Raw genomic sequence first — 15817 nt, forward strand, 5'->3', positions numbered from 1 at the left:
AACCGCCCCCACCCCCCCACTCTCCAAGATCTCAAACCAAAACGTCTAAAGAGTGGCACGTTGCCCTTTAATCTGTAAAGTCAGTGTGATAAGTGGTGTAACCTGCTGTAGTGTTAAAAATAAATCTCCGACACTTTAAAATCAACAATCAGCAATTTATTTACCCAACTCTCACAGTGAACAAATGAACAAAGCTACTAACAAACTGAATAAATCCTTCTTAACTACTAAGTATTCTGGAATAAATCCTTCTTAACTACTAAGTATTCTGGAATAAATCAAGATTCTCTGGTATACTGTTCCAATCAATACATGTCCCACTCAGATAACACAAAATAGAATTTAATCGCTCAGATTACAACCAGGTTGTGTGTCTTCCGGAATATTCTGTGCCATCTTCTGTCGGGGATGCCTCCTCCGATTCCTCTGTCAGGAATGCTCTTCTCTGTTTTTCTAAATGATGCTTTCTCTAATACACAGATGACTGAGAGCACGGATTCTTTATGATAGGATTGGTCCTGTTGTCAAAACTTTAGGATTTAAATTTAATAAGTTTTTGGTAGCCAATGGGGTTGATTTAAATTGATTGGTGAAATTGAAAACCTGTTTCTTGTCCTGCTAACTGCATAACCTTTTGATTCAAATGTTTCAGTTCAGCTGCTTTTTGTTGTGATCATGCTGCTCCTTTAAGAAGATTATGTTGTTGGTTTATTTTCAGAAAAGGTTGTAAATGGCACAGCTTCCCATTCGTCTAGGATTAAGGTTTTCACTAATGGTTAACAGATACTGGCTAAGGCAACAATCAGGGAAAAGGGTTTGACTTTTTTTTTCTAAAATACTTCTACAATGAAAGGGCAGTTGTCCCATTCTTTTCCACTGGTTTTGGTTTTAGCAAGCAGTCTGTCTGAAGCTGCTGCAGGAAGAGATGTTTCCTGATTCAACAGATGTTTCTGGCTGACTCTGAAGCTTCCGGGAAAATAGTACCAGCGTATTCAGCCTCTCCCTGTAGCTAAAACCTTGCAGCCCTGGCAACGTCCTTCCAAACCTTTTCTGAACCATTTCAAGTTTCACAATGCCTTAAAAAGACGTCAACTTTGCTCGACTAATGTGGGAGAATTTTCTGCATGACGCGTTGTGTCTGAAAGAGCCCTCCTGTGTGCTGTGACAGAGCTACAGTGACTTTCAAAAGCCTGACAAATGCTGTTATCAGTCAAAGATTCATTGGGAGAAGCTTCTCAATCACATCTGTAAATGGAGAGAGTGTTTTTAATAATGAGACATGAATAAAGGCTGCATTCGTCTTTTGTTCTGAAAATTTACTCATACATCTCAAAACAGAGCAGTCTACGGGAATAAAAGACACCGCTGCTTATTTCCTGACCAGGACCAACTTTGCACAGAAAACATGGACATTTTAAATGAATGGGGTGCCATTCGTTTGAAGATGACGTGAACTTAAGAGGCATAGCATTGGCTGAGAAATGAGAGATCCTTGACACACACAGAGCCAAAATCATCACTGACATTATTATCAAATTAGAATTTAGGCTGGATAGGCTGGGATGTTTTTCTAGTGGAGCAGAGGAAGTTGAGATGCAATATTTTCAAACCATGAGGGGGACAGTTGGGTTAATGGTAGCTGTCTCTTCCCTAGGGGGAGGATTTCTAGACCAAGGGCGCGTTTTTATGGTGAGAGGAGAAAGATGGAAGAAAAGATGTGGGGCAAAATATTTATAGAGTCTATTCGCCTGGGGAAACAGCTGCCAGTGGAAGTGGTTGAAGCAGGTACATCAACAACATTGAAAAGGTGTTTCAACGAATACATGGATAGGAAAACTTGAGAAGGATATGGGCCAAGTGCAGGGAATGAGGTCAGTGTTGACAAACATTTTGGTCAGCATGGACCGGTTTGGGCTGAAGGGCCAGTCTCTGTGCTATAGTACTCTATGACTGGCGTCTCTTTGTCACTCTGACAGTGTTGAGTTTCCACATGAACCAGGAAAAAGTGAGGACTGCAAATGCTGGAGATCAGAGTTGAGAGTATGGTGCTGGAAAAGCACAGCAGGTCAGGCAGCACCCGAGGAGCAGGAGAATCGATGTTTCAGGCATAAGGACATCCAGGTGAATATCTCACTAAATCATGCTGAATAAAATCTGATCTCATTTGTCAACTCTGATGCAGAGGTGCAGGGGGTGGACAGGTCAGAAGTCACACAACACCAGGTGAGAATCCCAGTAGATTGATTTGAATTCAGGAGCTTTCGGAGCACTGTTCCTTCATCAGGTGAAGTGATGAAGGAGCAGCATTGATGAAGGAGCAATGCTCCTAAAGCTTGGGATTTCAAATAAACCTGTTGGACTGTAACCTGGTGTTGTGTGACTTCTGACTTCTTCAACTGCGCATTCATGTTGAACTTGATGGGATACTTTATCCAACTTGATGTAGTTAAATCATATCGCTTGGAGGGGTTCATTTGAAACCTTTCAGGAGGTGAATTCAACAAGATTGAATTATGCAAAGTTACTCAGTTCTAAACTTACATTAGGACCGGTGGTCATAGAGAGGTACAGCGCAGAAACAGATCCTTCAGTCCAACTCGTCCACGCTGACCAGATATTCTAAATTAATCTAGTCCCATTTGCTAGCACTTGGCCCAAATCCCTCTAACCCTTTCTATTCACGTCTCCAACCAAATGTCTTTTAAATTCTGTAATTCTACCAGCCTCCTCCACTTCCTCTGGCAGCTTATTCCATACACGCACCACACTCTGCATGAAACGTTTTCCTTTTCGGTCCCTTTTAAATCTTTCCCCTCTCACTCTAAACCTATGTCCTCTAGTTCTGACAATATCCTGGTAAATCATTTCTGATGGAGATGTCAACGCTTCGGGTAGAACCCTTCTTCAGTCCTGAGGGATAATCCCTGAAATGCTGACTTCTCCACCTCCTGGTGCTGCCTGCCTTGTTGTGCCCAGCCCCTGCTTGGCTATTTTAGATTCCAGCATCTGCAGTTTTTTATTTTGTCTCTAACAAATGCTGGAGCAGATTCGATGGGTCAAAATATCCTAACTTCTGCTCCAATGGTCTTAGGTTCGTGCGGGTCCCGGGCTCAATGAGCAGCAGTGCCCACTGGAAGAAATGTTCATGGAATCATACAATCACTACAGTGTGGAAACGGGCCCTTCTGCCCAACAAGTTCAGACCGACCCTATGAAGAGTAACTCATCCAGACACATTCTCCTACCCTATCACTCTGCACTTACCCCGAACTAATGCAGCACATCTACACATTCCTGAACACTGTGGGACTGTTTAGCTTGGCCAATTCGCCCAAACATGTGCACGTTTGGACTTTGGGAAGACACTGGAACACGCAAAGGAAACCCACGCAGACACTGGGGGGAATTAAATGCAAACTCCACACAGACAGTTACCCTGAGGATAGAATCAAATCTGGGTCCCTGGCGCTATGAGGCAGCAGTGCGAACCACTGAGCCACCTCCCCAACCCCCTCCACTCCCCCAGTAGAAAACAAAAAAGCCTACCAACTCTTCCACTACCCCCACTGTCAGAAAGGGCAGGAGGTTCAGTCCTGGGGGTGACCCTCAGCAGCGTTACCGGCAGAATCTGATTGTTGGGAGCATTGGTGCCTCCGCTGGTGCTTGTTCAAACTGCAGGACATTGTGAACCTCTGCCCACACTCAGGGCAGGCAAACGGCCTCTCTCCAGTGTGGACCCGCTGGTGCGTCAGTAGACTGGAGGAGACAGCAAAGCCCTTCCCGCACTCGAGGCAGGTGAACGGCCTCTCCCCAGTGTGGACCCACCGGTGTGTCAGCAAGTGGGATGCCTGGGTAAAGCCCTTCCCACACTCAGAGCAGCTGTAGGGCCTTTCCCCAGTGTGGACACGCTGGTGCTTCAGCAGGTCGGAAGAGCATGTGAAGCACTTCCCGCAGACAGAGCAGGTGAATGGCCTCTCGCCAGTGTGGACCCGCCGGTGGGCCAGCAGGTCAGAGGAATCGCTGAAGGCCTTCCCACATTTGGGGCAGGGGAAGGGCTTCTCACCGGTGTGGACCCGCTGGTGAATCACGAGGTGGGAGGAGCGAGTGAACACCTTCCCACAATCAGGGCAGCGGAAGGGCCTCTCCCCTGTGTGCAGCCGCTGGTGCCTTATCAGGGCGGAGGAATCGTTGAAGGCCTTCCCACACTTGAGGCAGCTGAAGGGCCTCTCCCCTGTGTGCACCCGCAAGTGCCTCAGCCGGGCGGAGGAATCGCTGAAGCTCTTCCTGCACTCAGGGCAGCTGAAGGGCCTCTCCCCTGTGTGCACTCGCCGGTGCCTCAGCAGGGCAGAGGAATCACTGAAGGCCTTCCCGCACTCAGGACAGGAGAATGGCTTCTCCCTGGTGTGACTGCGCCGATGTGTCTCCAGGGCAGACGGGACACGGAAACCTTTCCCGCAGTCGCCACACTTCCATGGTTTCTCCATGGCCAAAGCTACAGTTGCACACAAACGCGTGTATGTCCTCTCCCAGCCTTGAATTCCTCTTTCCAGGCCAGTTAACTGTTTCAGGCTCCACACTCCGTGCGTTGCTGCAACAGTCGGGTCTCTCTTCCAGTCCCACTGATGCTGAAAACGTACTGAAACAGGAACCAATTGGATCAAGGTCGAACATCGTTGCAGTCCTGATGGATTGAGTGACTCACAAATGCTGGAGAATCAGAGTCAAAAACTGCGGGTCAGGCAGCATCCGAGGAGCAGGAGAGTCAATGGTTCAGGCATAAGCCCTTCATCTGTTGATTTTGAAACTTCATCTTCAGATCAAATACTCTGAAAAGAGATTACAAAAGTCATCACTGTCAGTCCAGAGTAGAAATTCAGAACAAGCAATTCTACTTTCTGCAGAACATTCTTTTGTTTTGTTATTCCACAAAACTGAAAGCACCATTCCACTCTCTCTCTCTCTCTCTCTCTCCCTCGTTCTCACTCCATTCTAATTCTCCTGAAAGTGCTGATTCAGGATCTGACAGGGACAGAAAAGCAAAACAGTCACAACTGACACCTCTCTGAATTTTGGATACCTCCACCTGAAAATTAATATCTTCCACGACATTGGGATACTGTTGAGTGTGAGCCGGTCTGATTTTTGGAAGCAAAAATTTCGTGTGTAAATTCAGGATGAACCTGCAAAGCAGCTTCTTGACAACCAATCAGACACAAAATGGTTAACCTGCCCCCACAGGGGTGGGGGAGTTTTGGAATGAGACACCAAGGCTATGACACCACAGAGAAATTGAACAGACTGGCAAGCCAGAGTCATCTAGATATACAGCACAGAAACAGGTCCTTTGGTCCAAATGGTCTATGCTGACCAGATATCCTCACCGAATCTGGTCTCATTTGCCAGCATTTGGCCCATAACCCTCTAAACTCTTCCTATTCATAAACCTATCCAGATGCCTTTTAAATGTGTCATGATTATACCAGCATCTACTACTTCCTCTGGCAGCTCTTTCCTTACACGCGCCATCTTCTGCATGAATTGCCCCTTAGGTTCCTTTTAAATCCCTCGCCTCCTCCCCGGGCCACCTCACCCTAAACCTACTACTGTATAGTTCTACACTCCCAGAGAAAAGACCTTGTCTATTTACCCTACCCATCCCTCTCTTTATTTTATAGAATGGAAGCATCAATGGCTCAGGGCGGGGATTGGGGGGGGGGGTGGGAGGAAGCCGAATGTGCTGGAGCCAACACGGAAGAAGAGGACACAAAACCTTGAAGCTGCAATGAGGAATACTGCATGTGCTGTACTTGTACCTGTTGCATTTATTTGTGGAATCAAGTGCATTTTAAAAATAAAAACAAACAAGATATCTATCCCTCCCCTTTCCCAATGCTGTCTTGGACACAGAGTGTGAGAATTGGGAGCAGGAGTTGGCCATTTGAGCCTGCACCAACACCGAACACATCATAACTGAACATGAATATACCTGCAGGCAGTGGAGACTGGGATTTCTTTCACTGGAGCAGAGGAGATTGAGAGGTGACCTTACAGAGGATTATAATATCATGAGGGGTACAGATGAGGTGAAAGGCAGGTGTCCTTTTCCTAGGGTGGGGCTTTCAAGATTAGGGAGCAAAGTTTGAAGGGGAGAGAAGAAAGATTTTAAAAAGACACGAAGAGCTCCATTTTTTTCACACAGTGAGTGGTTTGTGTGTGGGATGGGTGTCCAGAGGAAGTAGTGGATGCATGTACAGTGACAATGTTTAAAAGACATTTGGAAAAGTACATGACTGGGAGGTATATGGGCCAATCACTGGCAGATGGGACTAGTTGGGTTTGAGAACATAGTCAGCATAGACTAGTTGGACCGAAGGATCTGTTTCTCTGCTGTATAACTCTGTAGCTGTTCTGTACTGGTCTTAAAACCATTTTCTTGGAAATCCGAGATGGCGGTGGTTTGAGTGGTCTGCTGTGCTGGGCTTGTCCCCCGGCAAGGTGGACTTTTACCCCTCCCCCCTCATTAACCATCCGTAGAAGAAAAAAATTGCGAATATAAACTTACTGAATGTCTGGAGCTGCTATAATTGTGGTTTGACAGCTTTAGGAACAGAATGAAAGCAAATGAAGGAAAGGGGCCGAAAGGGGTGCAGCAGGTAGGGCACTCCCCAGCTGCATTGGGGGTGCTTGGAGCCATTGCTCAAACTTCCTGTGGATTTAATGGGACAGCAGCAGTTACTCTCGGAGTTTGCCAATCTCTGAGAAAAGATTGAAGCAGCGATGGAACCACTATCTGCCACGCTGCAAAAGCATGGACAGGAAATTCACGTGTTGGCCTGAAGAGAATAGGCAGCGGAGGAGAGGACCGTGGCATCGGAGATGGTGGCGGAGGTCTCAGGAGGAAGGATCCAAACGCTGGAAGACCAGGTTCGGGTCCTTCAGGAGCAAGTGGACAACTTGGAAAACTAAAGTAGAAGAAAAGTCTTACAGCTCGTGGGTCTTCCGGAATGCGAGGAAGGCGAAGACCTTATTGGATTCCTGGGGCTGGAGTTGTACTCTGGCCTGTTGAGTCTGGAGCGGGCACACCGGATCGAAATGTGCAGGTCCGGGTCGGACCCACAGCCCTGCGTGGTCCTAGTGCGGCTCCTGCATTATAAAGAAAATCAGTGATTGAAACAGCAAGAAGACTGGGAAGAGATCCACAGGCTCTAATGTACAAAGGATCAGAATAATATATTTTCAGGACTTCTCAGGAGCCTGGATTAAGAAAAGGGCATTTAATTAAGTTAAGAGAAAATTAAGGGATCTGAACATATAATATTCCTTGAGGTCCCTGGCCGTATTGCATTTCACTCATGGAGGGATGGTATATAACTTTGATTCAGCAGAAAAGGACTTTGCGAATTCTCTGAATTGAAGAAATCGAGTCGGGGTGAAGGCGGGAGGGACATCATTCCAGACAATGCTACTTTTTTGCCCCTTTTGTTGTGGTTATCGGCTTTATACGTACTGCCTTGACTGAATTATTTAGTATATCGGTCAGTTAGGTATTGTCTGGAGCCTTTTTTTTAGCTGCTGTCCTTTTGTTTTTGGATTGGGGGTGGCTATACCTGTGTTTAAGATGTATGGAGAAGGGGTGTGGGGAGATGGGCAACATTGTTAACTCTCAGAATGTAAATAACATGTTTTTTTCAATCTGTGAATTGCCTGGCGTTTGGGACACAGCCTCAGTGGGAAGGAGCCAGGCTGGTGGCAATGGTGGGGGTTGAGGGAGAAGAGATCTCTACCGTGGGCAGCACGGTGACAGAGTGATTAGCACTTCTGCCTCACAGCGCCAGAGACCGGGGTTCCATTCCGCCTCAGGTGACTGTCTGTGTGGAGTTTGCACATTCTCCCCGTGTCTGCGTGGGTTTCCTCACCAGGTGCTCCGGTTTCCTCCCACAATCCAAAAAATGTGCAGGTTAGGTGAATTGGCCATGCTAAATTGCCCGTAGTGTTAGGTGAAGGGGTAAATGTAATGGAATGGGTCTGGGGTGTTGCACTTCGGCGGGTCGATGTGGACTTGTTGGGCTGAAGGGCCTGTTTCCACACTGTAAGTAATCTAATCAATAATTGCGGGTTATTTGAGCGTTTGCTCAAGTTATATGTGGTGGTTAGATTTTTATTTATAGTAGTTTTTAATAGGAGCAGTTTTTAGGCTTTATAGAGTTAATGTCTTTGTTGTTCACCGCACCTCAGATAAGTTTCCTCCTCTTGGGAAATCACGGGCTGCCCTGAATGGCCATGTCTACTGATTCGTTCAGGTGGTGCACCTGGAATGTAAAAGGGAGCCATTCCCCCATTAAAAAGAAAGAAGGTGCTGTCAAGCCTCAGGAAGGAAAGGGTGGACACATTTACCTGATAAGGAACATCTGAAACTGCAGCAAGGTGGTTATGATAGGATATTCTTCTCCTCTTTTAGCTCCAAATGTAGAGGAGTGGCTATACTGGTAAGAAGGAACCTCCCTTTCCAGGAAATTGAGCAAATTAAGGACGAATATGGACTGTCCGTCATTCTTAAAGCTCTAATACATGGTGAAGAGTATGGCGTCCTGAATGTGTATTGTCACCCCGGTGCACCCTCTTAAATTTCTAATTGATGCAGTTGCTAAATTAATGAGTCTTGGGCTACACCGCATGTTCATTGGAGAGGATTTTAATCGCCTAATAGATCCTGAGGTAGACAGGGTGCCAAGGGGCCAGAGCCAGGCAGGTACACCCGTGCAACCTAAGCAGTTGGTGGACATGTGCGAGGAGTTGGGATTAATGGATGTGTGGAGGCATCTCCACCCTAATGGAAGAGAGATTTTACTTTCTCTTCCAACCCACACAAGTACCACATGGAAACTGACACTTTTTAATGCCATTGGATTGCTTGGACAGAACATTGGCTTGTGAACTTGGCAATATAGCTGACTCGGACCATGTATTTAGACGGTAAAATCAAGAGTGGTGGAATGGATGCACAGCACTGGTGTATGGACCCATTCCTATTAAGGGATAGCAAATTTGTTGAGTATATTACAAGAGTTCAGAGCCTTCTGGGATATCAACTCGGGTACGGCCAGTAATCCGGAAATACTGTAGGAGGCCACTAAGACATATTTATGAGGCCTGATTATTTTTTATTCAACAACTAGAAGGACGCAGAGGAAGGAGCAACAACAAATGCTGGAGACCCGCCTGCAGATAGCTGAGGAAGTATATGATAATAGGCCTTCACTGGTCAAGCTGCAGCTCTCCGGCTGCTCCCAACTCATTGCACACACTGGGAAAAAAAAGGTCTGCTTTGCTCAACAAAAATTGTTTGAATTTGGAGATAAGCCAGGTAGATATCTGGCCAGAAAGAAAAATGCTTCCCAATCTATTATGTCTGTTCGAGAGAAGGCTGGCACAGTTACCCCTGAGTTAAAGAAGTTTAATGTTAGATTTAGGGAATACTTTGCAGAGTTATATTGGTCGGTGGGAGATGAACACAGTGCGGCGAGAATACAGGCCTTTTTTGAGATCCTGCGCCTCCCTAGTATAAACGCGGAACAGGTTTCCCTGTTGAATACGCCTATGAAGATACAGGAGATGCAGGATGCAATAAAGCATCTCCAAGGTGGAAAAGCACTGCGGTCAGATGAATTCCCAAGTGAATTCTATAGGAATTTATAAATGTGTTGGTGGAGCCACCTCTGTGGATGTACAGCTATTCATATGCACAGGATTATCTTCCGCCCTCTCTTAGGGAGGCTAATATCTCCCTCATTTTAAAGAAGGGGAAAGACCCCAAAGAATGTGCTTCATACAGACCCAGTTCACTGTTGAATGTAGATTTTAAAATTCTACCCAAGACGCTGGCTCTGAGGTTGGAAAAGGTGTTGTCCTGTATTGTGAAAGAAGATCAGATGGGTTTTGTTAAAAGCCATAGCTCCTCCAACAATATCAGGAGGGTACTGAACATGGTGCAGGAATGCCAGCAAAGGTTGATCCTGGATTCGGTGGCCTCCCTAGATGCAGAAAAGGCATTTGACCAGATAGAATGGATGTACCTGTTTGGGGTCCTCAAGCGCTTTGATCTGGGGACAATCTTTGCTAGATGGGTGGTGGTATTGTATAATGATCCTGAGGCAGCAGTCATCACAAATGGCACAAAGTCATAAATTTAATAGTGGGAGAGGTAGTCGACAGGGGTGTCCTCTTTCACCGCTGCTATTTACCTGGGCAATTGAGCCATTAGCTGAGGCTATCAGGAGGGATCCTGAAATAGTGGGGCCAGGGGTGGGAATGGAGGAGCATCAGATCACCCAATATGCTGATTATGTCCTTTTGTTCTTGGCCAATCTCGATTGATTCAAACAATTAATTTATTTGGAAGTTTTTCAGGCTGCAGGATCAAATTTACAAAATCAGAAGCCATGCCGATGGGGGGGGGGGCGGCGGGGAAAGGGGTGGGGGATTGGGGTGGGGGGAAGAGATTTAGCGGAGGTGCCTGATCTGCAGGATGGAATGCATCGTCAAAAGGGTTTTCATATTTGGGAATTTTTATTACCTCTGCCTTCCACCAGCTGTATAAAGCTAAATATGTACAATTACTGGAGAGGATAAAGCAGGATTTGCAGCAGTGGGACGGATTACCGTTATCATGGTTAGGCCGAATAGCCCTGAACAAAATGAATGTTCTTCCTCGCCTGTTGTACCCCAGGAGAATGCTCCTGTTGTTGCTACCCAGATGAGTATTACGGAGGCTCAATGGTTGGCGAGATTCTTTTATTTGGTGTCGCAGACGCCCCCTAATTAAGTTTACCAATTGCAGCTCTCAAAGGGTAAGGAGGGGTGGACCTTTTGGACTTGAAGAAATATCAAATAAGCGCTTTCTTAGCATATGTGGGTGACTGGGCACGGGGGTCTCGGGGTCGATTTTGCTTGACGTTGAAGCATTGCAGTCGAGATGTCCCCTAAGTTAATCTATTATTCATTGATAAGATGAAATCCGAGACTGAGCAGTGTAAGAGTACAATCATTTTAAATACAGTGAAAGCCTGGAGGACACTGAGGCAAGACAAGGGCAATTGGCTGAAGACCTCGCTGATTACCCCACTGGTGGCAGCCCAAGGATTTAAACCTGGGGCAATGGACTCCAGCTTTAAGTCATGGGAGAATAAGGGAATCTCCTACTGGGAAGATTTATTTGAGTTAGGTCTTGATGTCATTTAGCCAGCTAAGTCAGAAATATGCATTGTCTAATAGGGACCTTTTCCGGGACTTTCAGCTAAGGGATTATATACAGAGGAAGACCGCACTTCTGGCTCAGTTTTACAGGTCAAATGTGGAGTAAAGAGTACTCTGGTGTACAGGCGCTCTTTCAGTTAGTACGTTGTATCACTTACAGAAGGGACGTAGCTTAGGGGATGTGGGGGAGTCTCCAGGATGTGGATTCGGGAGCTTGGATGGGATATTTCATTAGCAGTATGGCAAGATAAATGGGAAAATCTAAGGAAAATTTCAAAATGTAACAATGCACAGGGCATGCAATTGAAGATTTTACACAGGGCTTATGTGGCGCCAGAGAGGCTAGCTAAGTTCAAGAGAGGAACATCACCAGAGTGTCCCAAATGTAAAATTAGTATAGGCACTCACACACTGCTATTGGTCATGTTGTAAGATCCAGAGATACTGGAGTGCAATAGTAAGGGAGCTGAAGGACATCCTGGGGGATTGAAGTTAAAGTGAATCCGGTATTTCTTCTTCTGGGGTTGCCAAATTTGCCTTCTCTCGGAGAACACAGGAACAGACTGTGTAACATTCTTACGCACTGTGCAAGGAAGAACATTTTAATGAATTGGATGTTGTAAAAAACCCCAGGGCTTATGGGGAGGCATAGGCTGGTGATGGAGCATCCGCCCCCAAGATGACCTCACAAATATGGTGCACTACAAAACAGTAGTTTTACAAGACGTGGCAGCCTTTTCTAAATTATATTGATGCAGACTGATCAGCAGTATTAATTAGAGCTGTGGTATAGCTGTGGGAATCAGTCTGGGCGCTCATGGGGCCCTGGGAGGGCAAGGCTAAATGAAAAGAATACGGGTGCAATAACTGGTGCTCCCATGGATGGAAGCCTTAATGGAGGTATGGTGAGTGAAATAGAATAAAGTAATGTGATAGAATTCAAATTAACTTAAATTATGTTTAATTTTATTTTTATTCAATTTGATTGTAGTTTAGTTTAAGCTAAGTTTGTCCTAGTAGAATAATAGGTAGCTCATTATTAATAGTATCATAATACGACATTGTTGGACTGCTCTATTTCTGTATTTTGGTATTGTTCTTTTTTGTATATAGAGGTGTTGTGAGAGATTTGAAAAAGTTTTGAATAAAAATATATATTTTTTAAATTCTTGTCTTCCCCCATAACTATTTTTGAGATTCAAAAGTCAGATGAACTCAGCTTTGAACATATTTAATACCTCCCTAACTACAGGAAGGCACCCCCACTTTGAACTCAATTCCTCTTGCTAATATACCACTTGCCTTGCTGATTGCTTGCTGCACCTATGTGACAACTGGCATTGACTGGAGTAGAAAGCCTGAGCAGAAGGTAGCTGAGGCACGTTTGTACATCCACACATCATTCCTAGATGAAGGGCTTTTGCCCAAAACGTTGACTGTTCTGCACATCGCATGCTGTCTGACCAGCTGTGCTTTTACAGTGCCACAATTGTCGACTCTGATTTTCGGTACCTGCAGTCCTCACTTACTCCACATCCCAATATATCACCATTTAAACAATGTACCTGCTTTCTGTTTTATTTCATAGGGAAGGTTATAACTTCACACTGCGTAAATACATTTACCATGTGTTTGCCAATTAAGACACATACCTGAACCAACTTTGCTGCAAGTGAAGAACTGAACACCAGAGTGAAAAAATAAAATGAAAAAGGGGGTGAGAAGAGTAAGCTGAAAATGTGTTGCTGGATGAAGCACAGCAGCTTAGGCAGCATCTCAGGAATAGAAATTCGACGTTTCGAGCATAAGCCCTTCATCAGGAATGAGAGAGAGTAGCCAAGCAGGCTAAGATAAAAGGTAGGGAGGAGGGACTTGGAGGAGGGGCGATGGAGGTGGGATAGGTGGAAGGAGGTCAAGGTGAGGGTGATAGGTCGGAGTGGGGTGGGGGTGGAGAGGTCAGGAAGGAGATTGCAGGTTAGGAGGGCGGTGCTGAGTTGAGGGAACCGACTGAGACAAGGTGGGGGGAGGGGAAATGAGGAAACTGGAGAAATCTGAATTCATACCTTGTGGTTGGAGGGTTCCCAGGTGGAAGATGAGGCGCTCCTCCTCCAGCCGTCGTGTTGTTATGTTCTGCCGGTGCAGGAGTCCAAGGACCTGCATGTCCTCGGTGGAGTGGGAGGAAGAGTTAAAGTGTTGAGCCACAGGGTGGTTGGGTTGGTTGGTCCGGGCGGTCCAGAGGTGTTCTCTGAAGCGTTCCGCAAGTAAGCGGCCTGTCTCCCCAATATAGAGGAGGCCACATCGGGTGCAGCGGATGCAATAGATGATGTTGTGGAGGTACAGGTGAACTTGTGGCGGATGTGGCGGAAATGCCGGCGGATGATACGTTGTATGCGGAGGTTGGTGGGGTGGTATGTGAGAACGCCACCTCCAAACGGACCCCACCACCAAGGATATATTTCCCTCCCCTCCCCTATCAGCGTTCCGCAAGGACCACTCCCTTCGTGACTCCCTCGTCAGATCCACACCCCCCACCAACCCAACCTCCACCCCCGGCACCTTCCTGACCTCTCCGCCCCCACCCCACTCTGGCCTATCACCCTCACCTTGACCTCCTTCCACCTATCCCAGCTCCATCGCCCCTCCCCCAAGTCCCTCCTCCCTACCTTTTATCTTAGCCTGCTTGGCTACTCTCTCTCATTCCTGATGAAGGGCTTATGCTCGAAACGTCGAATTTCCTATTCCTGAGATGCTGCCTAACCTGCTGTGCTTTAACCAGCAACACATTTTCAGCTGTGATCTCCAGCATCTGCAGACCTCATTTTTTACTGTGAGAAGAGTAAGTTGTACTCACAGATGTTAGACAGAAGAAAGAAGTTGCAGTCTGGGATGAAGTTCAATCTTCATTCATAGAGAGAGGAGCAGCAACACCTTCACAAGCGCATGGTCCAACTTCCGCATTCAGACAATAGGGGGGAGGCTCTCAATGGCCGGAAGACCGCACTCCTTCCGGTCCTACAGGGCTTTCCATTGGTCGATCAGAAGAATGTTGCGAGCCGTTTCCGCTGACAGTAAGGAGCATGCGCAGTATTTTGCTGGCACCAGCGTACATGCGCAATGCTTCCTGACACCGAAAAGCATGCGCAGTGTGCCCAGTGGAGATGCTGGTCCAACTGCCAATCGGAGAGAAAAACAGGCTGGAGCCACACTTGTTTTGTTTTCCTGGGGCTCAACAGTTTATTCCTTTTGCATTTTGTCTGGCTGCTCAACTTTTGAATGTCCGTTCCCCAAGGTAGAGGACATCCAAAACTGGAGGGGTATAGGTTTAGGGTGAGAGGGGAAAGGTTTAAATGGAACCGAACTGATAACATTTTCACGCAGAGCGTGGTATATGTATGGAATGAGCTGCCAGAGACAGTGGTCGAGGCTGGAACAATTACAACATTTAAAAGGCATCTGGATGGGTATATGAATAGGAAGGGTTGAGAAAGATATGGGCCAATGGTGGCAAATGGATCACCAGATTAATTTAGAGTATGTGTTGGCATGCACTGAAATGCTTGTTTCCCTGCTCTGCAACTCTATGACTCTATTTCTACTTAATCTGAACCAACTTCACAAGACGAGGACTTGGCCATTCCATCTTTACAGCCTATTCTCAACTGTGGCCTAATTGCACACATTTCAATGCAAGTTTCAGAAAAATGGCTGCTGCTTTTAAAAAAAAATAATTGAATTTGCTTTCAAACTTTAATGATGTTTATGAAAATATCATTTTAGCGATTCTCAATGTTAAAGATCAGCCATTTTTCACACCACCCCCTCCCATCTCCCAGGAAGAGTCATCACCATCCGCGCTCTCTCTGTCCTGAGAAGGGCTGATACAGTGGACAAAGAGGGTTCGAGACACAAGAAAGGATGAGGGTGGGGCAGCGGTAGAGAAATTGGATGGGAAACAGAGGCTAGGCGGAAGAGAGAGAGAGAAATGGACACGGGAACAGAGCATTGGAGTTAGAGAAACCCTGGGGGTGCACAGGGTGGGGGGCAGAGCGTTTGTCAGAGAGAGAGAGAGAATGGGGTTGCAGAGTGTGGGGAGAGAGAATGGACGTGGGTCAGTGGGTGGGGAGAGAATGGAAGGGGGCAGAGGGTGGGGGAGAAAGAGAGTAACAATGCATGTTAGGAGAGGGTGGGGGAGGGAGAGGGAATGGATGGAGAGCAGAGGGTGGGGGGAAGAGAGAGAATGGGGGGGCAGAGAGTGGGAGGAGAGAGAGAATGAGTGTGGGGAGAGGGACTGGATGGAGGAAGGCAGAGGGTGGACGAGAGACTGGATTGGACAGGGGACAGAGGGTATGGAGATAGAATGGACGGAGGTGCAGAGGGTGGCATGTGTGTGAGAGGGCGGGGGGAAGCTAGGGATAGCGAGAGAGAATAGACTGGGGGTGCTGTGGGCATGATTGGATCTTGATTGAATGGGGAGTTGGTGAATGCGTCCCACCCACTCCCAGCATCCCCTTCTTTCCACATGTGCAGTGCAGATTTTTGTGAATGATGCGAGAGAGAATCTGGA

The 15817-nt window shown here is 46.7% G+C and overlaps 1 protein-coding gene across 2 annotated transcripts; it reads right to left on the reverse strand.

Annotated features, from left to right (window-relative positions):
* Nucleotides 1–3567: 3567 nt before the first annotated feature.
* LOC132812478 (zinc finger protein 239-like) lies at nucleotides 3568–14201 on the reverse strand. 2 transcript variants are annotated; one of them, XM_060822950.1, is made up of 4 exons: nucleotides 14105–14201; nucleotides 13317–13407; nucleotides 6986–7143; nucleotides 3568–4826 (listed from the first exon to the last, which is right to left on the reverse strand). In XM_060822950.1, the coding sequence occupies exon 4, from the start codon at nucleotides 4482–4484 to the stop codon at nucleotides 3588–3590; it is 897 nt and encodes a 298-aa protein (XP_060678933.1). In that variant the 5' UTR covers nucleotides 4485–4826; nucleotides 6986–7143; nucleotides 13317–13407; nucleotides 14105–14201; the 3' UTR covers nucleotides 3568–3587. The 2 variants fall into 2 exon arrangements, with proteins under 2 accessions (XP_060678933.1, XP_060678932.1); XM_060822949.1 differs by lacking the exon at nucleotides 13317–13407.
* Between the last annotated feature and the right edge of the window lie 1616 nt (nucleotides 14202–15817).

Source organism: Hemiscyllium ocellatum, unplaced genomic scaffold (assembly GCF_020745735.1).
Source record: "Hemiscyllium ocellatum isolate sHemOce1 unplaced genomic scaffold, sHemOce1.pat.X.cur. scaffold_2752_pat_ctg1, whole genome shotgun sequence".
NCBI lineage: Eukaryota > Metazoa > Chordata > Chondrichthyes > Orectolobiformes > Hemiscylliidae > Hemiscyllium > Hemiscyllium ocellatum.